Here is a 24,488-nt window from a genome sequence, read left to right as displayed (position 1 = left end):
GAAGGATAAAATTTGGAAGATGTGATGTCTGTATCTTGTATGATCCATTGGATGGATACTGAAGAAAAATATCCCTCAAATTTTGATATTCGTAGTTAAAAAATAATATCTAATAAATTTAAAATTAAAATTTTTTTCTTTGTATTTTTTTTTTAATTTTCAGGTTACGACATTTTTTATTAAAAAAAAAAAAAGAAATACAGTAGTTTCGAAGTTCCTCTACCTCGACATTTAAGTGGTCTTGGATTTCTGTCAAATGTGAAACTCCAATAAAGTTCTAGTATTGCAAGGACCAGAAGCAGTGGGCAAGCCATATGCTGGTCATACTATCAGGTTCAGAAAAAAGATGGAAAGGGTCTTTGATGCTGCAATGGTGGGGGCATGAAAAAAGATTGACGGGAGGTCAGACAAATTCGACATGATCAGGCGATTACAACTTACAATTACCAACAATCACCGGGCTCAGAACATATCAAGAAGGGTCCCATTAAATGTCTAAGCAAAACCGATGAAGAAGATAAGGGACAAATAGAAATCAGAACATTATAGTGAGTCTCGAACTGAATTTAATCACCCCAGTGTTGAAGCATGTCAAGAGTACAGACGAAAAGAAAATTGATTTCTCGAACATCATTCAAAAAGTTGCAAAAGGGTAACTTGACATAACTATATCTAAATTCTAAACATCCATTACTTCCCAGCCTCCTGGAAGGATCTTTTGGCACGTTAGTTACACATTCAAACAACAGACAGAAAATAAGTAGTATGAAAACGATAAAAGGGCATCTCACAACTATCAAAATGCATGTGATCTTTCGTTTTTGGCTTCACCATTAACTAGCCTTAGCTCCTTCGCAGCAGCAACACCAAATCACTCTTCTTCATTTTGGAGAATCCCTTCAAACCTCGAGATTTTGCTAGTGACCGGAGTTCTGGTAGCTTCAATGCACTCAAATCTTCATGTCCAATTTGCTGTTCGCTGTCCTCCTCCTCATCAATATCAGAAGATTCATCCTCTGACAACTCATCCAACACATCCGGATCTTCATAGATTGATTCAGGCTCAAGCTCTAACTCAGTTTCAGACTCTAGTTCCTCCTCCGATTCAGGCAAATGATTGGATGCAGGAGGTGACTCAGCCAAACTCAAAAGTTTCTTCCTATCTGAATTGACGCGTGTCACAGAACTGACAGTCTCCTCACTGGAATAAATTGGCTGATATTTCATTTGTGGGACAGGTGATTTCCTCCGGAAATTTGATGCGGGTCTGCTTAGAATAGAGGCATAAGGTTCTTTGGCTTCACTCCTTACAGTATCATTTGGATCAAAGAAGCTGGAGCTTTTATCTTCATTGGAAGAGCCATTCACTTCTGGATGATCCAAATTCACGTCACTGCTGCTGTCAAAGCTGTTTTTTTTCTTACCTTGTTCAATCGAGTGTTTCCTCAATAGCTTAAGGAGAGAATCAACAGTTTCACTCTCTTTACCTTTTCCCTGAGAGGCTTCAGTTTTCTTATCTTCTTTAGCCGCAGCTCTCTCTCGAAGTTGAGATTGGACCTTCCTGAAAAGCTCCACAATCTCCTTCTCTCTTGGACCTGGGGCTGCATTGGCTTGAGATTTTGTGGAACCAGAAAAGGAAAGTAATGGCCCATTTTTTGAAGGTAACATTTCAGATTCATCAAGCATTTCAAAATTCTCTCTGTCTTCATTTTGTCTATTCCTCCCTCGAAACCCATGTCTTTGCCTCAAGAAGTCAGGGTTTCTCTTTTGACCACTAGAACCTGCTCGGCACACAAAAGATATTCCCCTGGCACCACATTTCAAAGATTTAATCTTCACCTGTGAACAAATTCGGTGGTCATTATGTGAAGAGCAAGGAGATAGAGTCACTGCTCCTCCAGAAATGCTCGAACAGGACAGATATCTGCAGTCTCTTGGTCCATAAGCTACAATAAAATCAGTATCAACTAACGAAAGATTAAGAAAATAACCATAATTTAAGAACCAAGATAATTTTTGGGCCTATTTCTTTACCCATGACACACTTGCCCAAAAATCCAAATAACCAATAAATAACATAAACCAATAATCTAGCCAAGTAGCTACCTTAGATAAATCCCAAAATCAACATCAATCTTCAAAAAATTGCAATCACTTTAAACAGGAGAGAAAACGAAATTGAGCTTTCTATCAAAACAAATTAAAGCATGCCTATTAAACTAATCATGTCAGAGAATTCCTAGAATAAGCCAAAGAACATAAAAAGAATGAAAAGCAACCAACTATTTTCTGAGCAGATGCTATGAAACATAACAAAGTTCTCCTTATCTAGACAATATAAAAGGAAAACTTCAACATTAGTTAATGAAGACTTAGTTTCCAACTGCCACTGCATTCTTCTAAATGTTGTGTACATTACAATGCCCTCGACTTTCCTCTGTGCTCGATATTTTGTTAACTAATGCTGATAACAAAACCTCAATGCCTTATCTTTTGGGGTGCTTCCAAAGAAACTAACCAAAACCACCAATCAACCATTACAAACTTAGCAGCAACATACCACTGTATGAGCCACCAGTGAGACAAACGCAAAAATCATTTACCCCCATGTCAACAGAGGAGGAATGATGAAACCAGCAGATCAAGACATGAGTCTCTCCTCCTCTTTCTCATCATAAATGAAAATGAATTATTAGAGATGCTAAAATCAAATGCATAATTCAATAATTTTTTTTCTTTTCAAAGAAATGCAACTAAAACATTGAACAAAAAAAATAAAATCCAATCAAGCAACCTCCCAAACCACAAGAATACAGACCTAAATAACTTATGTTTAAACCAATTTAGGGTAGCCAGCATGAACAGTCAAAATAATCTAAGGATAATATTAATGGAGATTAACCTGAAATTAAACAAAAAGGGGGGGGGGGGGGGCACAAGGGATAAGTTAAATATAGAAAACAATAAAGTATGAAACCTCTAAAGCAAAGCTTTATTTAACAAAAATGGGTTATGTATAGAAACACCCATTACAGCCCTCAACCTCGAATAAAGCAAACATTTCCTTTCATTTCATTTCTCACGGTTTCTTGGCAACCAAACAGAAAGCAACCCCCCCCCCCCCCCCGGCCCCAAAGAAAAAAAAACAAAGAAGAGATATTTACCAGGAACGTTATTGGAAACGAGATGAAGTGCATGCGACATGAGTGTGGGAGTTCTGCGGAAGCTTCAAAAGAGAGCGTCGTGGCGGTTTTGCATTCTCTTTTTTATCTTACCAGGGTTTCTCTGTTTTCAACTGAGGTTTTTCTTCTATGTCTACTAAAATTGTACAGAACATTGATAAGGGACTTCCTCGGTAATAATTATATTGCTTATGGGCAATACTGGATTAGAACACTTAGAGGTCATCAGCCATGAAACTGGGCCAAGTCAGACCTCATCAAAGTCTTATCCATTGCATTTTAAAGGACAAAAACTATTTTTTGCTTGAGTTTTGCGTTTTATAGAACTGTTAAAATGCTTAATCCCTCTTGGAAAATGAAATTTTAATGCCTCCACTAGCTCAAATTATATGTTATTTTTAATTTTCAATATTTCAGATTATGTGATACCCAATTTTTGGATTTGAACCATTTAAACATTTCAAATTGTATTTGTTTTTTTCAATCAAACTTATTACGTAAAAGATAATTTATTTGAATTTTTAATATAACTTAATTAATTTATATAATTATTTTTAAAAAATAACAATTAATAAATTTAAAATTCAAATCATAATATATGCAATCCATTTTTTTATTTTCAATCCATGACCTCATTTGTAAAAAAATAAAAATAATTTATTTTAAATTAAAGGGTCAAAAATACCATTGAATTATAATTTAATAATCATTTAATATTTTACTATTTTATTACAATAAATTAAGTCCTTCATCTTCTATTTTGACACAATTGAACAGTTAAATAGATGAAGTATAATCATATGATAAAATTTAATCAATCAAACCCTAAATTACAATTGAATTAGTAAAAAAAATTAGAGAAAAAAACAAAAAAAACAGAGAAGAAAACTAATTATTTTAGTAAATTTTGACATATATTAGTTAAATCATTTGACAGACTTTTATCTACTTTATTAATATCACATAAAATCTTATCTTAATTAGCAAAAAAATTAATGATATTAGCTTTTTCATCTAAATAAAAACTTAATTAAATGAAAATAAAAGTTGAAAGAGTTGATTAATTGTAATAACAAAAATAAAAACTTAATAATTTTTTTAATAATAATTCAAAGACTTTTTATTCCCTTTGAACCTTTATTTTTCCTCCCAAGGCTATCCAGCAATCTAAAGAGTAAAGAGGGCTGGCGCTGGAACCTTAGAATTAGAACAAATGAAGAGCAGGAAGACTCAACAGGGACCAACCAAATATACTGATGCTCGTAAGTCCTAACTGTCTTTTCTTTTCCCAAGAGTTCAGCTAAGCTATTCAAAGTTCAAAATAGAAACTACAGATCCTTCAAAATCAATTGTTTAATGTAATTGAAACTCAAAATTCAACACAGTCCACCTTTCGAGTTCTTCAGCTGGAAAAATATGAAGAAATTTAACCATTTCCGTCCCTCTTTAAGGACAAATAGCAATCCCGAATAACACATGAACTCAAATACCATCGTCTTTTATTTTTCTCTCCTTCACTTTCATGTTAAACTAAAAAGATCCCAAGGAGTAAAAAGGGGAATAAAGACAATAGCTACACTGTAAAGGGGTCAGGACTGTTTAGGCTTTGTGGTTTTTCACCATCTCATCCACATCGAGCTCTACTTCCAACACTGGAGAGTCCCTTCGCATGCTGGAATGACTGTTAGAGGAACATGAAAGTTTCAGCAATCAACAAATTTTCACCTAATGTAAAATCAAATGGTTTGAGTTAAATAATTACTATGAAGCAGTTACCTGTTCTGAACAGGACCATGATCAACAGCTGTTCGCAGACAATATATGACTCGGCCTACTATGTCGCTCATGGTAACTGGACCAAATAACCGACTGTCCTTAGCTTCCTATCATTTCAAAAGACGAAAAATGAAAACAAAGAAAAATGGAGAATATGGATCAGGTTCTACCAAAGCCATATAAACATTTGAATTAATGTTATTCATTACTCAGACAAATCGGATTAACAAATAGTAAAGAAATACGCATGTAATAGCTAATAAGCAGCCTTTAGAACCGAGATTATGAACTGGATTACTGTTTTCTATTTGGCAAATCTTAATGATGCCTATTGATTTATATAAGAATAGCAACTAAAACTTTTACCAGTTGTATGACTAATATTTATACCTTGGGCTTCAATTTTTCATTGTCAGCCAATACCCAGCACTGGTCCTTTTCAAGAACAAATGGCTCATCTTTTTCGTCCTTAGACACCATTTCATATCCTTCAGTAGCAGCTAGTCTTCTGACCAGATAGTTATCTGAATTGTCAGGGTCCTTCAAGACTACGACGTCTCCAACAAAAACTCGACTGTCCAGAAGTTATGCATAAAGTTAGGAAACCTTGAAATCATACACAAAATAGAAGATTAAATATGAAAGATATATCGAAAGAAAGGAGAAAAAGAGGATCACAACAAGATCCTGCTTAGACAACATTGATTGAATCATGACTGATGAGTGAGGATCCATGTCTGCATGCTTTTTATCTCTGGTTATCTTCACACATATGTACATACAGGTACACATACACATTTGTATGTGCATGCATATTTACAAATTATAGTGGATTGAATAGCTGAAGTGAAGAGAGTGCTTGATCTTGAAATCCAAGTTGTTAATATAACCACATGGCATGTACATATATAATTAGATGGAAGTCAGGGAACTGATGTTCAGAATGAGTAACATAAATTAAACTTAATCGAACAGCATAACTTTCACAGAGGCTAGGTCAACATACATCTACATGCACAAATACTTAGATGATTAGAGTGGATTCATTACAATTTGTAATGGACCAACTCAAACCAGAGTTATGAAATCATAAGTTTATTTCTCAGGTGCCGTAAGAACTTGCAGATTAAAATTTTCACAGGGAAGTGAATCTTTAGGAAACTGTACTAAGAATAACAACTCTAAAAATGTTGCACAATTTGAAAAGAGAAAAACACTTACACTTGAACAAAATTATAAAAGAAAAAACTGTTTAAGAAAAAACATTAGTATTACGTTGGAACCGCAGCAGGAATCTTCCGAACAAGAAGAGTACTTCCCTGTTCACCAATAGTTGGGGCCATCGGCTCTCCTTTATTCCAGTGCAAGTATGTTAATTTGCCCTGGAACAGATTTTTCCAAATTGCATCCTTGAGTTCCCGGTCACTAATCTGCCCTTTCTTATAGCTCTGTTCCACATCAAGATTCCTGTTAGGATAATATAAAGAAAGAATGCTAGCAAGCAAAGATCTATCCAAAATTCTGCATTTCTGAAACCAGTAAAATTTATGCAGCAGAACGAAATAGTAGCATGAACCAACCATAGAAACCATCTAAAATTTTAAAAGTTCCATTATCAACAGAAGTACCTCGACATCATAAATTAAGCATGGAGACATTACAAATAAAGCTAATGAACCCTTTTTATATTTTCAAAATATTACTCTAATCCTATTCGAAGTTTTCCAACTTTTTGAGTAAAAAGTTTTATTAATATGAAAAATGATCTAACTGACAAAATGTATACTAATATGAGGTTTTCTTAATGTAATGAAATTAAAGTTGCTAGCTTATTCTAGAACTATTGACAAACTGCTGATACAAAACTCTAGTTTTGGAATCTGACCAAAGCCACAAGGATGGAACATGTTTTGCTTACATTTGTCCGTCAACATAGAAGCCCAGCAATCAGCATGGTGCTTAACTTAGGCAAAAGTTGCAAGATGATATATTTTCTGTGACCAATTGACCAGAAAAGTTGTAGAATAGCAGATCTAATCATAATTCATCATAAAACTTGAGAACATAAACCTTAGTTTCCCCTTAACCTAAGCCCATTTGGATCTCATGAAATACTAAGCAAGTGCAAAGAAAAACAGCGAAATTCTTTAATGATTAAATGAGTTCCTTCTCCTTTCTGTTTCAGTCCAATTTTGAAATGAAATGTTGAGAAAAAGACCTCTAACAGAAATTCATGAGCCTTACTTATTGCCTTCTTGTATTCTACAAAATTTCGTATCATTGATCATTCAATTGCAGCATTTTCAATTGATAGCAAAAGCCAGTCGAAAAGGCTGTTAGTCTGCTCCAGAATTGGTGCAACACAGCAGAAAAGAAGATCATAAAACTATTGAAAGGGCCATAATGATTTTTGCAAACTTGTGAAAGTAGTTATTATCATAGCAAGCAAGTCAGGTTGTTTTAAACATGGTTACTTTCCTAGTTTTTATATCAATGTACCTTTGAAGAAAGATATACATGCCTTAATGAAGAACTTGATGCCATTCCTACTATATCTTAAAGCAGAAATGGGATATGTAAAGAGTACCAAACGACGTTTATCTAATATGTATTTAAAATAAGACACCTAATAATAGTTCTACAAATAAATGTTTGTCCTGGTACTAATGCATGTCAATCACAAAATACAGCAAATGCATCCAGCATTTAATTTATTCAACTCAAAAGTATAAGCAATAGTAAATGGAAAATTTTACTCCCTGTAGATGATACAAATTGAAAAAGAACCAAGCATGATTGCCATCACTTATCTTCGCTAGGGACCAACAATCTGATTTATTTTTCCACCCTCTACCAAAATCATACTATTAGTTACAATATGAAATATGTGATTTTACCCCTTCACATTTGCGGACTTAGAGTGCCATTTTTTTCATCGAATAGACTTCAAAAATCGTACTGGCATCAAAAGTATAACGCAAGTGAATGCATTACTCTTTGCCCCAACTAAACCTAGATTCAAACACTGACTTTAGCATTCTATACAGGAGACAGGTTTCAAGGAAATCATTTCCACATCAATATCAATAATATACAAACAGAGTTGCTACCATTATACTTAATGAATTTTTGCACACTTTCTAAGAATTTCACTTGACATAGGACTTCATAAAGAATCATTGAAAATAAAGACAAAAAAATACAAGATGGCATGCTGAAATCAGAACTATAATTATTAAATCTAGTATCATGATGAAACTATCCATTCTCAAAACCCTAAATAACAACAATCTAATAATCCAAAAAAACTTATGTTTGTATTAAAGAAAAATTGAAACATCAGGACTACCCAAATTCCTCCAAAAACGAAAAGTTTCCACCTTACCGGATAAAACAACCATAGAACTCAAATTACAGCTACTAATCATCAAAACAGATGGAAAAAAATCATGGCCAATGCTCCAAAATCATAACTTTTTTATAACTAAAAAAAAGAAGACCTAACAAATGAAAATCAAAAGCAAAAGCAGAAGTGATCCAAAATGGGAAGAGATAAAATATAAAATATGTGACCTTCCAGCTAAGAGAGAATGAGTAATCGAGCTTGTGAACGATGTATCTACACCAAGTGGACAAAGAAACCATTGCCGACTTCTGTTTTATCTTTCTAGTCCTAAATCTCTAGAGTTTTAGGTTACAGAAGGCCTTTTTTGTTAAACCTCCCTTATGTTTTATTTTGTTTATTCTTTATTATTTTTTCCTTTTATATTGATCTGAAAACGGCTAACTTTATTTAGGGTTTTTAGTATTTTTTTTTCTTTTGAATAATACGTTTTCTTTACTATAAAATGCTTTTGCACTCAAGACGCATGGAAACTAAACAATAAAAAAAGAAGGAAAACTATTTTTTATTATTTTTCTATCAAGACAAAGGGAACCGAACAATAAAAAAAATAATTTTTTATTATTTTTTTATACCAATGCAAGAAAAAAGATTTTTATTTTCTTTCTTTTATCCATTAAAATTATATTTGATTAATCGACCGTTATGCTATGGGCTTATTTTAACTATGAAAATGCTACAACTTGTAATTGATTTGAAGCAAGGAATAACTTGACCAACAGAGATCCATCGAGATCATTATTCTCAAAGATCATTTCTCTGTAAATTTCTTAGCCCTCTAAAATCTTGTGGCACCGACCCTAACAAACCATTATTGTTGAGATCTAGGTCCACTAAGATATCAAAGTCACCATCTATTGATGGATGACCATTTATTTTGTACATAGATAAACTAATCACATTTAGCAATGTTATAGGAGTTTTCATTTGCAAAATGAGCTCTTCTATAATTTTGTTCTTTTTAAGGTATATCATACCTGAAGTGTCATTAAGGGGCCAAACAACTTCCGTACAATGGCCACTTGAATTCCACTGTCTTCCTTTATATAATGAATGATTAGAGCCTACTTAGAAATCTATATAAGTAAATGTTAAAGAAAGGAAAGTTCACAATAACATAAACAACAACAAACCTGAACTAGGAAGGTGCTGAATTTCACAACAAAACTTGTGTTCTGTTTGGATTAATGTGTCTATCAACCCATGTTGCCCATGTTATTAATGCTTTTCTGAAAGCTATGGAGACATCAAGTCAAGGATGTACTTGGTTTCTTTCCTGATAATAGTTAATCATAAGATATGAAAATTGTCAATAAACATTAAACTTATTACAAAAGCATATAAAGGTTTAGCTCACATTTACATATCACAACAATGTCATCCTAATTTTTTAAAAAAATAGCTTAACATGCTTTTTTAATAAAAAAAGAGCTCTTGGTTGAACTCTTTAGCTTACAATTAATTTAAGATTAGAACCTTGAAGGAAGATCATACTACAACTTTAAAATGTACTGGCTAAGATTTTTTTAAAGATTCATAGTATGATAATGTAATGGCACTAACCCTGTTTTAATAAGACTACCAATTTGCAGTGTTAAAGAACAAAATATCAACTCCTTTCCATTTTGATAAACCATGATCAATGGCATCAATTCTCAAAGTTGGCTTCTCACTTTTGCCATATTCTTGCCTTGCTCTCATGTACTAAAAAGTGAAAAACATAGTATTCAACTATACACTTATAGTCCTATAAAAACAAACCCAAAACATCAACTGCCCCAAATAGGCAAATACTTAAAATTCCAGTGTAAGAGTGAAATAAAGAGCCAATAAACTTTAAATAATCATTTAATTACCACAAATTTAAAACTATAATTTCCCTTCTTTTTGGTGATTCTTCACCCATAAGTTTCATAGACCTTTTTTAGATCTTTTATAGTTCCCATTAACAAACAAAGCATGGATTCCCATTAGTTTCTATTAATTGGATCTCCCATAAAGGCAAATCTTTTCCTTTGGATCAAATTCATTTTTTTTGTAGCATTGAACCTAAAATAGAGAGCTTCACTCCAAATACCAATCTTTACCACAACAATTGCTAGGATGTACACATCCAAGAAAAAAGTATAAAGCAAATCAAATTTACTTAAAAAAACACAATCTTGTGGTTGCCATTTCCACTTCATGTAATTTTGATCATGCCTTTTATTGTTAATACAGTTAAAACCTTCATCAATGAAAGGACACGATCCATTTGTGTACAGAGGATAGCTCTCATCGTAAACCTACTTACCTTTTGATACATCACAGCTATTTATCTTATTTTCTTCAATTTTCCCATTACTTGGAACTTCATTTTTATCAACAATAATACATGTCTTCTTTTCCCCTAGTGTTTCTTAAACATAATCATACCTTTTCAATGTTTTCTTTGATGACATAATTACATGCATGCTGACAAATTTTTGTAATATCAACCCCACTAAAGCCTCGAGTATACAAGATGAAAGCTATCTAATGTATAACATAAAGTCTGAGAATTTTTAAATAGACATTCTTAACATAACTTCAGAAAAAAAAACCAAATAATTAAATAACTACAAGTAAAATTGTATTTTATTATAAAGTTATCCCTAAAACAAATATTAAGCAACTATTACACATTGTTAAACTTTAAAATTCCAAACTGATAAGGTGTTGCTTGGGTTGATAAAATGTAAGATTAGCTTGAGAAATATAAAACTTGCACTCCATTTGGTAGGAAAGAAGAAAAGAGGAAAAAAAAAAGAAAAATGTTTTAATCCAATGGTTGAACTACAAAATAGTATATATTCTTATAAATTTCAACCATAAATTAAAAAATTTCCATCTTTCTCTATTTCCATCCTCCCTACCAAACATAACATTAAAGGAATCCAAAATCTTTACTTGACTCTAGCCATTTGCTCAAAAATCCACTTAGCAATATTTAACTTTGCATCCATTCTAACTGCTACAATTCCATGACCATTGCTTTTCAATCGATTGTGAAAATGAGTATAAACCATTAGGCTAAATTAGGTTTCAGTTCTCATATTTTCCTATATACTCCTATTAAAAATCCAGAATATATACCTCGATTCTAACTTTGTTTGGGACACAAACTGCTTGAACTATTATTGGTTTGTAAATTGTACTACATGAATAACACAATTAATCTACTAATGAATGACATGAAAAAACCCTTTGGACAATCAATCTTTTAAAAGAAATAGATTTTCCAAAAATAAAAGCTGTAATTAGTAAAATGTAATTAATCTACAATTAATTGAACTATTATTGATCTGTGAATTGAAATGTTGCAACAAATATAAGATATCTTTTCACAAAATCAAAAAAGAAATATATACCAGATTAAACAAGTTATCAGCATGCCTAACCATTAATTTACCTCGAACAAATAAATGGCTACAAGGATCTCTCTTGCCTCATATAAATGATGTAAATGGATAAATTGAAATTCCTTTAGTTTTCCTTCCAATCAACTAATTAACTTGCATAAAGGTCAAGTTTTTTGTACCCATCTCTAGAAATGACTGACTGCTAAAAATTATGCATGGAATAAAACAACAAAACTTGAGAAAACAACAAATTAAGTAAAATAAAAAGAATATGAACAAAAAAAAAAAAAGCAAAAAGGAATACATGCAAGAAAAATTGCAAACCCATATAAAATTCACAATACAATGTTGAGAAAAAAAAAAGAAGCAAACCAAATTTACCAATCACAATGCAAAGAACAAATGAAAGGAAATAAAAAAAAAACAAAATGAAAGAAAAGTAAAAACAATCTAATAACTAGGGTGTTAGATTAACAATTCATTATTTCAAGAAGAAATTTTAGGTTTTTATGAAAAATTAATATTCTAACAAAAAAAAATCAGTAACTAAGTTGATAAAATATAATCTATTGAATAAAGGAATAGTAAAAATTTACACTAAAAGGTAAAAAAACAAAGACTTACATTGCTCCTAGGTCTGGGATTTTGATGGCCATAGCAATATAAGTCGGCGAGATTTTGAAAAGAAAAGAAAAAATTGTGAGAATAAAAGCAAAAGAAGCTTCTAGAAAAGTTTTCTTTAAGTCCAAAATTACCCCTTAATCTTTTTTTTTTTTTTACATTGCTAAGCTGTCCCTTCGATACAAATAGAAGACAACTTTTATAGTAAATTAGTGTGTGGCCCTCGTTTTGCGTTGAATCTTATAATTAAATTTATAATTAATTGTAAAATTTTTAATGGAAGTTGCTAATAAATAAATAAGTACTTTCCTTGTAAATCAAAAGTGGAATTATCTCTTTATAAACACTAAGCAAAAAATTAAGAAGTTAGGAGGAAAAAAAGTCAAATATTAAATTAACAATTAAGCATCACTAAAAGTAGCGACGTATCAATCACCACATCAAGAATAAAATAATAATCAATAGATTTTCAATAATAGCCAACATCAAATCCAATCTAATATAAACATTAATAGATATTCAATAATAATCAATATATAATCCAACTCAATTCTAATAATAATCAACAAAGAGCTAAACATGTTCCTAAGAAGTTAAAAAATATATCTAAAAGAAATAATTACCTAAATTCTCTATTTGAGTTATTGACGGTAGCAGTGGTAGCCTTCACTCTACCATATTTTTAATTGAAGCATTCCTTTTTCAAAATTGTAGTTGAAACTTACCTACCAATACATTCACTTACGATTGCATAGTAGGTTGCAATACCAAATTTATTTGACAAAATGAGTATTTGAAACATTGATTAAAGAAATTAGAATTATGAAAGTAAATAATCATTTCTTGATTCATTTGCTATTGAAGCCACATTTAACAAATTCATAGCTGAAGCCAACATTCAACAAATTCATAACTGAAGCCAATATTCAAATATATGATTACAACCAATATGTTCAAAAAAAATTTTCATAACATATAGATCTGTAAATCTATAGCTATACTTAATAAATGGATGGAGTCACTATCAATCTTTTTTAATTAGGTGTGATTGGCTACCTATGGAATCTATTCTTTTAAAGAGCTCCTAAGCTTGACTAAGGGTTTTTAAAAGAATAGGTACAGGTTTACAAACCAGAAAATGATTTAGGAGTTTGGTTACATGTGATGAAGGTTATAGCACCCCTACATGCCCATCTGAAAGATGGCATCATATTATTTTAAATTTATCCTATGGTCTTGAGTTTAATAGTTCCAAATTTTTATATTAAATATTAAAAATAATTTTTAAGATTCTCCATCAATTTGATAAATTTTTTAAAAAATATTTTTTTACCTCAAGAGTATTCAAGAATCCCATTTGATTTTTTGAAGAGGCTCCGTCGTTGGAAAGAGGTTTATTTATTATTAATTTTTTTATTGAAAATATATCTAATTATTTCACCATTTGAGCCAAATTAAAAATATATATTTTTTAATTTCTAATTTTTTCACCATTTGGGCCTATTTAGAAATTCTTTTTATTATTTTTTTATTTCTAAATTTTTCACAATTTAGGTCAATTTAGAAATATTTTTTTTCAAAATTTCTAAATTTTCACAATTTGGGCCTATTTAAAAAATTTTTTTTCTTGGAAAGAAAATAATATGACAATTATTTTTATTGAAATTTCATCTAAATTATTCCACCATTTAGGACAAATTTAGAGAAAATTTCTCACCTAGAGATTTCTTAAAAATTTACCATTTGAAAATTTTAAGAATCTCCTCCTTAGATAATTATCAAATATTTTCAACCCAAATTTTTTATTTGACAAAGAATATAATTACTTGTATTGAAATTTTATCTAAATTATTCCATCATTTGGGTCAATTTTAGAGAAAATTTATCACATAGAGATTTCATAGAAAATTTACCATTTAAAATTTCTAAGAATCTCATCCTTAGGTAATTTGTATTTAATTTAAATTTTTTTTATATTTTTATGTTTTATAGTTTTTTGCTTCAAAATAAACATTAATTATTGTTATTGAAACTTTATCTAAATTATTTCACAATTTGGGACAAATTTAGATAAAATTTCTCACTTAAGAATTTTATAGAAATTTATCATTTGAAATTTCTATAAATTCCATTATTGGATAATTAATATTTTTCTCAAAATTTTTATTTTGTATTTCATTTTTATTAAATTAAATCATACAAAAATACTCCTAAAATAAACAAACACATAAATTAATTAATTAATAAATAAAATATTAAAAAATAACAAAAAATCGAAACGGCTCAGCTTGCAGTTGAAATTTGGCTCGACTCGAGACAGAGAAAATGGCTTAAAAACATGGCTCAAAGGTGCACAGCTTAGCTCGACTCCAGGGATTGGTTGACACATGGGTCAGACGTAGGTCGCGATCGGTTCAGGTTGGTCAGATGGCAAAACACGTGGATCCTCTGGGATTTATTAATGACAAAACGACGTCGTTTTTCAGTGGGTATATAAGCTCGAATCTCAGCTTATTTATCATAATTCCCCTTTCCTTCTCTCTCCTTATTTTTTTCTCTCCCTTCTTTCTACAAAATCTCAGAATCTGGTTGAATTTTCATTGAAAACTAGAAAAACACATTGAAATCTGGAAAAACATGCAGAAAATTTCAAGTTTCACTAGAAAAGTTCGTTGAAATATGAAATTTCCAGAAATTTTCCAAAAAACAATTACTTGAAAATTTTAAAAAAAAATCCTAAAATTTCTAAAATTTGCCTATGCTTTTCTAAACACTTTTTGCTTTTGTTTTCTCTTTGTTTCATATGTGTTTTTTATCTGTGTCGAAGCCTATATTTATAAGCATTGATTAGAAGAGTTTTTGATCAATGCCAATTCTTTTTGTAATTGGGATTTAATCATTGAGTCCAATTTCAACTCTTCAAAACCCCCGAATTCATAGCCAAATTTTCTTTTTTTTTTTTTTCATTTTTTTCATTATCTTTTAGAATAAAAATTACATTAAAAAATAATAATTAAAATAAAATTCATAACAAATAACCCAAAAAATAAAAAATAAAAATAAAAATAAAAATAGGTTAATTTGCCACATTTGGACTAAGCCCAATTGATCCAAGCCTAAATCAAATTGGGTGTCTATAGCTGCACTTATTTATGCATTTTTTGTGCAGCAAGAATTACGCAAATACGTAGACACCCTGTACGTGACCATCCCAACATATTCACACTTTTTTTTTCATTTTTTCATCATTTTTCATTTTTTTGAGAAAGAAATAAGCAAAGCTTCTCTAAACAGATGCTTAACAACTTTGAAAAATAAATTGTTATTCTAAACAGAGGCACCACGACTTTGAAAAATAAATTGCTCCTCTAAACAGAAACACCACGACTTTTGAAAATAAAATGCTCCTCTAAATAGAGGCAACCATAACTTTTGAAAATAAAATGCTCCTTGACAATCATATCCAAAAGAGTTATAGATCATGTCTAAAAGAATTTTAGAAGATTATGCTCAAAGATCTTACAAATCATTCATAATACTGAGAAATATCCTCTTCTAAAGATTAGAATCTTACCTCACAAGCTTTTTTTCAAACGAGAATTTGAAACTCTTTCATAAAAAAATCTTCACATCTATTTTCTTCACGTGGGATCTTGGAATATCCTTACACCAGACCTATGCACTAGAAATGCAATGCATGCTATGCAAATGTTGGTTAATTAATTCACATTCAATTGTGGTACTCAAGTTCCTCAAACTTTTTTTCTTGGGCCCCAAACTCCTCAATTTCTATATACTAAGACCAAATCAATATAACTTTCAATCATCTCTCTCATTTAATTCTCATATTCTCTTTGCAAGAAATCTCTTTTCAAATTCAATGTCCTTATTAGAAACTAAACATTTCAAATTTGTCTTTATCACTCTCAACCTTTGCAATGTAATGTAGAAATCTTTTATGCTATTATTCATTTATCAATCATTATTTTCAATATCAAAAAGTAAGAATGCATTTACACATTTCCTCCATTGTAAGGTATTGAAGAAAAAATAGTAAGAATAGCTAGGAAATAAATAACAGAAGAGACACACAAAGAATGAAATGGAATGTCTTTTATTAGCAAAAATGATAGCAAACTTTGGCCAATGGGAAAAGAAAGAATTACAAATAATGGGTATGAAGGGACAAAGCCTAAAAATAAACAATCGGACAATCATAATAACATATCTTAAAGTTTTTTCAAAAAATTCAACCACCAAATACATTCAACAACTTAGAGCTCCTCAGAACATGCTAGCCTTTATGCTAGTGAATTCCTAAATTCGATGCTGAAACCTCTTTATATAAGCTGTATTTTTAGGTTTTTAACTTAAATAAACCTTATTTTGACTTAAACTGCCCTTTTTAGGTTTTTGACTTGAGTCTTCCTTTTTTTATTTTTTTCTTTCTTGTTTTTTTTTTAAGCATAGTACTTCTTCACAGCATCAAAATTTATAGAATGAGGTAAATCATTTCCATCTATCTCAGCTAATATTAATGCTTCATCTGAAAAAGCTCATTTCACGACATATGACCCTTCCTGATTTGGAGTCTACTTTTCTCTATTATCTGCTGGCTTGAGAGAAGTTTTTTAAGACCAACTCCCATTCTAAAAAACAATGAGGTCATACTTTTTTATCATGAGCATCATCATTCTTCTTTGATATAATTGATCATGGCATAGCGTTGTCAATCATTTTTTTAATGAAATTCAACTATTCATAGCGCTTTCGAATCCATTCAGCTCTTCTAGTTCAACTTCTTTTAGAATCCTCAAATATGAGATTTTTACTTCTACTGGTAATACAGCTTCCATCTCATAAACAAAAAAAAATGGGGTTGTTACAGTAAAGGTACGCACTGACGTCCGATAAGCATGCAGTATAAATGGTAACTTTTCATACTAGTTCTTATAAGTCTCAGTCATCTTCTCAAGAATTTTTTTTACATTCTTATTAGCTGCCTTAATTGTCCCATTCATTTTTGGATGGTATGGCATCGAATAATGATGCTTGATCTTGTATTAGGCATATACTTCTTGCATCATCTTGCTATTTAGGTTCTTAGTATTGTTTGAAATGATTATCTTTAAAAGTTCATATTTATAAATGATCTTTTTTTTTATGAACTTACAGACCATAAATCGTGTTACATTTTTAAATGATATTGTTTTCATCTATTTTGTGAAATAATCTATCATCATAAAAATAAACCTATGCCTATTAGAAGTTTTTAGGGTAATAGGACTAATGACATCTATGCCCCATATAAAAAATGGCCAGGGTGGTGCCAAAACATGTAAAGCAAATGGCAAAGTATGAATTTTTTTAGCGTAGATCTGGCACTTGTGATATTTTCGAGCATAATCAGTGTAATCGCTCTCCATTGTCAACCAATAGTACCTAACTCTCATGATTTATCTTGCCATCATATGTTCATTGGCATGTGCCTCGTATATTCTATCATGCACCTCTTTAATAATTTTATTAGCCTCGACTTTATTTACATACCTTAATAATACTTGATCATGACTTCTTTTGTAGAGAATATCTTCATCTAGGAAAAAACTCATAGTCAGTCTTCGGATGACCCTTTCATCATTCTCAATTGCCTAGATAGGGTATTGTTGATTCTTAATGTACTGTAAGATATCATAATACTAGGGCTTTCCATATTCTTCTTCTTTTACATTAGAGCAGTGAGCCGGCATATCTTTGACATCTAACTTGATGGGTTGAATGTCAGCATTATCATTAATTTGAACCATTGCTGCTAAAGTAGCCAAGGTATTAGCAATCAAATTCTCCTTCTGAGGTAAATAATCAAATTGAATATCTTCAAACTGCTTGATCAACTTTAGGATATACTTGCGATATAAAATGAGTTTCAAATCTCTTATCTCTCATTCTCTTTCAACTGATATATGACTAGAATTGAATCTTTGAACACTTTTAATGCTTTAACTTTTTTTTGTATAGAACAGCTTGTAAACCCATGACACATGCCTCATATTCAGTAATGTTATTTGTGCAATTGAAATTCAACTTCGCTATTATATGATAATATTGTTATTATGAAGAAATCAATATTGCCCCAATTCCATGTCTCAAGGCATTGGTAGCTCTATCAAAATACATTTTCTAATGGTTCTCTTCATACCTTTCTTTTTTTCAGCTAGAAAATAGTCATTAAATCTTTATTAGGGAATTTCAATCTCATTGGCTTAAAATTTTTAGCAATACAATCTACGAGAAACTCAACTATGACAATCTTTTTTATTACCTTTTGGCTTACATATATGATAGCATACTCCAAGAGCATTATTTACCATCTAGCAATTCTTTCAAATAAAGAAGGCATTTTAAAGATGTATTTAATTAGATCAAATTTTGCTATAAGCTAGGTGGTATAATAAAGCATGTATTGTCTGAGTCTTTTAGTGGTCTAAGCTAATTCACAACATATTTTTTTCAAAAAAAAAATACTTTGACTCATATTTTATGAAATTTTTACTCAAATAATAAATAGCTCTTTTCTTTCAGCTAGACTCATCTTGCTACCCCAGTATACATCTCATTGAATTTTTATACACTGTTAGATATAAAATTACGGATCTTTTTGAAATAAGAGGTACCAACACTGAAGGATTTGATAAGTACTACTTAATTTTATCAAAAGCCATTTGACATTCTTCATTTCACTCTCTAAGGTTATTCTTGCGAAGATAGGATCCCACTTATAGGTAAGTTGAGATATAAACCGAGAAATATAGTTTAATCTACCCAAAAAACTTTAAACTTTTTTTAGTGTACTTGAAGGTGACAAATTTTGATGGCTCGTATTTTATCTGGATCAACCTCAATCCCTTTTTCATTGACCATAACGCCTAGCAACTTCCCTGACCTTACCCCAAAGGTGCACTTAGCTAGGTTCAACTTGAGTTAAAATTTTTTTAACCTCTCAAATAGCTTTCTGAGATTGGTGAGATGATCTTTGCCTTCTTGAGATTTTGTAATCATATCATCTACATACACTTTAATCTCTTTGTGCATCATGTCATGAAAGAACGTTATCATGGCTCTTTGGTATATTGCCCTAGCATTCTTTAAACCAAAAGGCATGACTTTATAGCAAAACATTTCTCACATGATCATAAAAATGGTTTTTTCCATGTCATATTTAGCCATCTTTATTTGGTTATATCCTGAAAATCCATCCATAAAGGAGAACATCGAATGCTTTGTTGTATTGTCCACCAGTATATCAATAGGAGGTAAAAAAAGTTATCATTTGGGCTAGCCTTATTCAAGTCATGATAAGCTATGCATATTCATACTTTTTCATCTTTATTAGGAATTGGTACATTGTTGGCTACCCATTCTGAATATTTGGCTACTTGTAAGAAACCTGTATCAAGTTGTTTCATTACTTCTTTTTTGATCTTCAATAGCATTTCAAGTTTCATTCACCTTAATTTTTATTGGACTGACCTACATTCTGGCTTCAAAGGTAGTCTATGCTTTACTATCTGTGTACTGAGGTCAGGCATATCCTAATAAGATCAAGCAAACACCTCTACGAATTCTCGAAATAGATTTTTCAATCATTGCTTGTTTATCGATGAAAGTGACATGCCAATTTTAACCTCTTTTTTATTCTCCTCATCTCCTAAATTCACCAATTCAGTTGTCTCATGATGAGGCTCAATTAGTTTACTTTTTTGCTCAATCAATCTTATTAGGTCTGGAGGAATAACATATTCTTTAAAATCTTCTTCATTATCAAGTGCATCGGTGTTAATTAATTTTTCAAAATTAACCCTTTGATCATTATCATGATTACTCTTCTATTCATTTAAAGACCTAAAATTGAATGAAATGGGATATGTTAGCGAAATGTATAAGAAAAATGAAAAAACAAAAAAATGAAGGTACTAGAAGAAATGAATAAAAATACATCCTTTCTAATTTTTATTAAAATAATAATAGATAAATGGCCCAAACAAAAAAGACCACCTCAAGGCTTTGGGCATAAGCTATTGGGATGTTCAATTACATTAAATCGATATCAAGGATAACAAGTATTTCAATAATGCTCTAATTGTTTAGCTCATAATTTGGCAGATAAGGATGAACCTATATTTTCTATTCATACCTACTTTCATCTTTGATCATATAGATAGACAACTCAGCAAAAGCCTTCTCTATGCTTTGTTTTAAGTCTTCTTTTGCATTTGAGTGCATGAATCCTATAGGCCTGAAGGTCTCATATAAGTGTAGAATGATCATTGTTGTCTTATTGGCTTGTTTTCCCTTAATTTCCTAATCTTTTATTTCATAACAAAGACCTAGTCTCTCCCTATTATCCATCATCGTCAGAAGCTCCCTTATCTCTTGTAAGTTTTTACCCAATCCTACTCTAGGATACCAGTTTTTATTGATGACTTGACACATCACTATTTTTGAACATTGTGAGCTTTTGGATCCCTCGCCTATAGAGTTGACTAACTCAAAGGACCAATAAGAATATTTCATCGCTTCTTTAGTAGCTTTCACATATTGAGTATTCAACGATTGTATTACCAGCATGTCTTCTTCCCCAAACACTACTACCAATTGACCCTCTATATTGAACTTGATTTTTTGGTACAGGGTATAAGGGATAGCCATTGCCATGTGAATCTATGATTTTTTCAGTAAACAACTATAAAATAGAGAGATATCCATTACTTAAAATTTTACATTGAAAGTGTAGGGCCCAATTTGTAAGGTCATCTTTATATTTCTCAAAACTTCTTGCTTGGTCTCATCAAATGCTTGAATTTGGCTATCTTTTATATGTAAATAATCAACAGGTGCCTTGCCAAAGTTGATATAGACATGACATTAATAGCAGAATCGTTATCGATGAGGACCTTGAATATAATATGGCTTTTGCACTTGATATGCAAAGCCTTAGTGCTTCCCCTTCCTTCTAGAAGAATCTCATCATCACTAAATGAAATGTAGTTTGGCATGATCAGATTTCTAGCTAAATGATTAACATACTTAACAGACACATTATATGCCGCATATGCCTAGTTTAGCACTTTCAGTAAAGTATTTCGATATGATTCTAAATTTAATAGCAGTGATAATAACAAGATTCGTGTCGACATCTTATCTAATTGTTCCATCATTAAGTATTAACTGTGTTTTATCAGTTTCAAAAATTTACAAGCCTCTTTTTTTTACACCAATTTCGGGTAATCCTTTTCAGGTACCACTTTTGGGTCATTTCTTCCTTCACCTTTCTTAGCTTTTTCTTTTCTAGCCTTTTTTAGTATTTCTAGAGTGTAGCATCTTCCACTTTAGGTGATGTCCCCCACATCAATTATATTAGCGATATTAGACTTAGAGTCATTCTCCTCTTGCCCTTAGATTATTATGTCACAGCTATATTTTCATGGCACAGCCCTATTGCTCTTGTAAGGGAATAGAACAAGAACTTTAAAGGTTACTGGCTTGGGAATATGCTTGTGTATGATTGACCTTAGATTACCCTACAGTAAATTATTAACGGCTTTAGAAATAGTTTGGGTGGCTGGTCGGTCATAGACGCTTCAACATTCTTTGAATCATCCTTTTTTCTCATAGAATTCAATCTGAAAAGAATCTATGAACCTTTATACGTCATGGTGAAATTGCTTATAGATTTCGATAGAGTAGCCAAAAACTCCACTATGACACTTATAGATTTCACTACTACATATGCCCTATGATAAGTATATAGACTCACTGACTATATCATATCAGCCTTTCATAAAGCATCAAATAGTTGGCTAAGAGGTGTCTTAATTTTTGTAACTTTTTTTTTCAGTTGACGATCTCTTTCCTCACTCAAAGCATTTACACTATGGTTAGGCAATGGATTGCCACTAATGTTTGGTGCAGTTACTGTTCCTGTATCAAAATTGATCATTCTATCTTTGATCAATCGGTGCACCTTATGTTTCAAAACAGTGTAATTCTTAGTAGAATAGCTAGCAATCCTATAGTGATAGTCATAATGGGCCATAAGATCATACTATTTAGGGTAAGGTGGCTTAAGTGGCTCTACCTAATTAAGAGTAATTAAGTGATTATTGTAGAGCTCTCGGTATAACTCTGTATAAATCATAGGGATTATATCGAATACGATTTTTTATGAGTAGTTCATTGCTCTCATGAACCACTTACTAGGCTAACAAGATGAGTTTAAGGTCTCAAAAAAAATGGAGCATTAGCACTGTATATGGCAGTCTGAGGTCTGAAAGGGGATTGATAGGTTTGAGGGTATGATGGCTGTGAATTTGGTTGGTATAGGTAAGGAGAAGCATTATTCATAGTGGAATAATTTGAAGAGTAACCCTATGGTATGTAGGGCTGATGACCCTTGAACTGTTATTTATCAAAGCTTACAGCTTGAGCTTCGATCTTTTTTTTCTTTAGGGTTTTTTTAGTGGATGCCTCTTTTAATTCTAACTTGCCATTCTTGATGGCACTCTCAATGATTTCACCAGAGATCACTATATTGGTGAAATTTTTTATTGTATTTTCTATCATTTTTTCATAATAGAGAGATTTCAGAGTGTTGACAAACAACACTGTAATTTTTTTCAGTTAAAAGAGGTTGCACTTGAGAGGCTACATCTCTCCACCTCTGAGCATATTTTTTAAAAGACTTATTTACCTTTTTCTCTATATTCTGCAAGGACAAACAATCAGAAGCTAAATCCATGATATACCGACATTGATTGATAAAATCATGGGCCATATCACTCCAGGAGCAGATGCGAGTTCTGTCCAACTGGACATACCATCTAACGATAAAACTCGTAAGGCTATCTTGAAAAACATACATTAGTAGCTTTTCATTGTGAGCATGGGCTATCATTTTTTGATAGTACATGGTAATATGAGTCTTTGGACACTTCGTACTATCATATTTTTTAAATTTTGATACTTTGAATTTAAAAAAAATAACCATATTTGGGACTAAACAAAGCCTAGTAGCATTGACAGAACCATCAAAACCAATTCCCTTAATAGCCTGTAACTTTGGTTCTAATATACTAATCTTCAAGTCTTTCTGAGATTCAATTTTTGCCTTTTTTTTCTCTTTATCTTTTAGTTCATCCAAATCAAGAACTTGAATCGATTTTATTACCTTTTCAGTAAAGACAGAATTCATATAGCTATGGTAATACCCTGGATTAGATACTGATGGTATTCCAGGATACGTAGGATATGTGAATTATTATAGTGGAACCTCTTGTGTAGACTGAGCTTGAGGTGGATCAAAATTAAGTGGATATAAGGGGTCAACCACTTCTTATGATAGATGGTCTTGTTGGCTGGTATTCTTCTTTACATTCTTCTCTTTATTTAGCTTATTCAAAGCCTCTAGAATCCTATTTAATTCCCCTTCAAGCTTTTCTTGAGCTTTTTCTATCCTTTCAAAATGATTGGAATTCTTTTATTTCATTTGTCTGGTTCTGGCTCTTGTATAGTATCGATGAGTGAGGTTTCTGCTGGATGAAGCTATCTTTAAACCTTGAGTACCACAATTATATTATTATTAGAAATTATGTGCTTTATCTTTGATATGCAAATACATGCATGAAATGTACTAATATTTACCACATCACCATTATTGATAAAAAAAATATCTATTTGAAACTTTATTAAAATTTCAAAATTACATTCTAATAAAATCAAAGCAATATTCTAAAGTCTTAAACATCATTTTTTACTTTTAATGCCTCGCTATAAATTTTTTAGCTTGTTGGTAATGATTTTGTGCCTTGTCTAAGAAATTAAGCAGTTGTCACCCATGAGCTCCCACTGGTTACACCACAGCCTTCAAATCTTTCACTTTTTCTTCCATTTTTGATGCTTTATCTACAACAATGCATAGCTGATCGAACAAATGCCTTAGATGTCTTTGTTTTTCTATAACTCACTTTGTTTAGCTTGTCTCCTGCATTCATCAGACAAGGCTTTTATTTTTGCTATGCATCGATCCATTATCTCTTATAGCATTTGAGTATATCTATGTGCCATAGC

The 24,488-nt window shown here is 31.3% G+C and overlaps 2 protein-coding genes and 1 pseudogene across 3 annotated transcripts; all 3 read right to left on the bottom strand.

The window, feature by feature from the left end:
* Positions 1 to 529: 529 nt before the first annotated feature.
* LOC111283390 (rho-N domain-containing protein 1, chloroplastic-like) lies at positions 530 to 3,326 on the bottom strand. 2 transcript variants are annotated; one of them, XM_022871907.2, is made up of 2 exons: positions 3,165 to 3,326; positions 530 to 1,946 (listed from the first exon to the last, which is right to left on the bottom strand). In XM_022871907.2, the coding sequence occupies exons 1-2, from the start codon at positions 3,202 to 3,204 to the stop codon at positions 844 to 846; spliced, it is 1,143 nt and encodes a 380-aa protein (XP_022727642.1). In that variant the 5' UTR covers positions 3,205 to 3,326; the 3' UTR covers positions 530 to 843. The 2 variants fall into 2 exon arrangements, with proteins under 2 accessions (XP_022727642.1, XP_022727643.1); XM_022871908.2 differs by having other exon boundaries at positions 670 to 1,931; positions 3,165 to 3,325.
* Positions 3,327 to 4,517: 1,191 nt separating this feature from the next.
* On the bottom strand, positions 4,518 to 8,708 carry LOC111283827 (mitochondrial ATP-independent inner membrane protease subunit 2-like). Its single transcript, XM_022872453.2, has 5 exons — positions 8,532 to 8,708; positions 6,234 to 6,406; positions 5,349 to 5,532; positions 4,959 to 5,065; positions 4,518 to 4,863 (listed from the first exon to the last, which is right to left on the bottom strand). Exons 1-5 carry the CDS (start codon positions 8,601 to 8,603, stop codon positions 4,782 to 4,784), a joined length of 618 nt encoding a protein of 205 aa, XP_022728188.1. The 5' UTR covers positions 8,604 to 8,708; the 3' UTR covers positions 4,518 to 4,781.
* Positions 8,709 to 9,939: 1,231 nt separating this feature from the next.
* LOC111283569 (protein trichome birefringence-like 6) lies at positions 9,940 to 24,449 on the bottom strand (annotated as a pseudogene).
* Between the last annotated feature and the right edge of the window lie 39 nt (positions 24,450 to 24,488).

Source organism: Durio zibethinus, chromosome 3, assembly GCF_047325235.1.
Source record: "Durio zibethinus cultivar Kanyao isolate XHJ-2024 chromosome 3, ASM4732523v1, whole genome shotgun sequence".
NCBI classification, from domain to species: Eukaryota; Viridiplantae; Streptophyta; class Magnoliopsida; order Malvales; family Malvaceae; genus Durio; species Durio zibethinus.
Note: the sequence above shows the minus strand (reverse complement) of the source record. Positions and strands in the feature narration are given on the sequence as shown.

Coding starts and splice junctions, on each gene's coding strand:
- LOC111283827 (XM_022872453.2), bottom strand. CDS start 8,603: ATGGTTTCTTTGTCCACTTGGTGTAGATACATCGTTCACAAGCTCGAT. Junction 6,407..8,531: donor CATTCTCTCTTAGCTGGAAG/GTCACATATTTT, acceptor GATGTGGAACAG/AGCTATAAGAAAGGGCAGAT. Junction 4,864..4,958: donor CATGGTCCTGTTCAGAACAG/GTAACTGCTTCA, acceptor TTCCTCTAACAG/TCATTCCAGCATGCGAAGGG.
- LOC111283390 (XM_022871907.2), bottom strand. CDS start 3,204: ATGTCGCATGCACTTCATCTCGTTTCCAATAACGTTCCTG. Junction 1,947..3,164: donor CGTTTCCAATAACGTTCCTG/GTAAATATCTCT, acceptor ATTTTATTGTAG/CTTATGGACCAAGAGACTGC.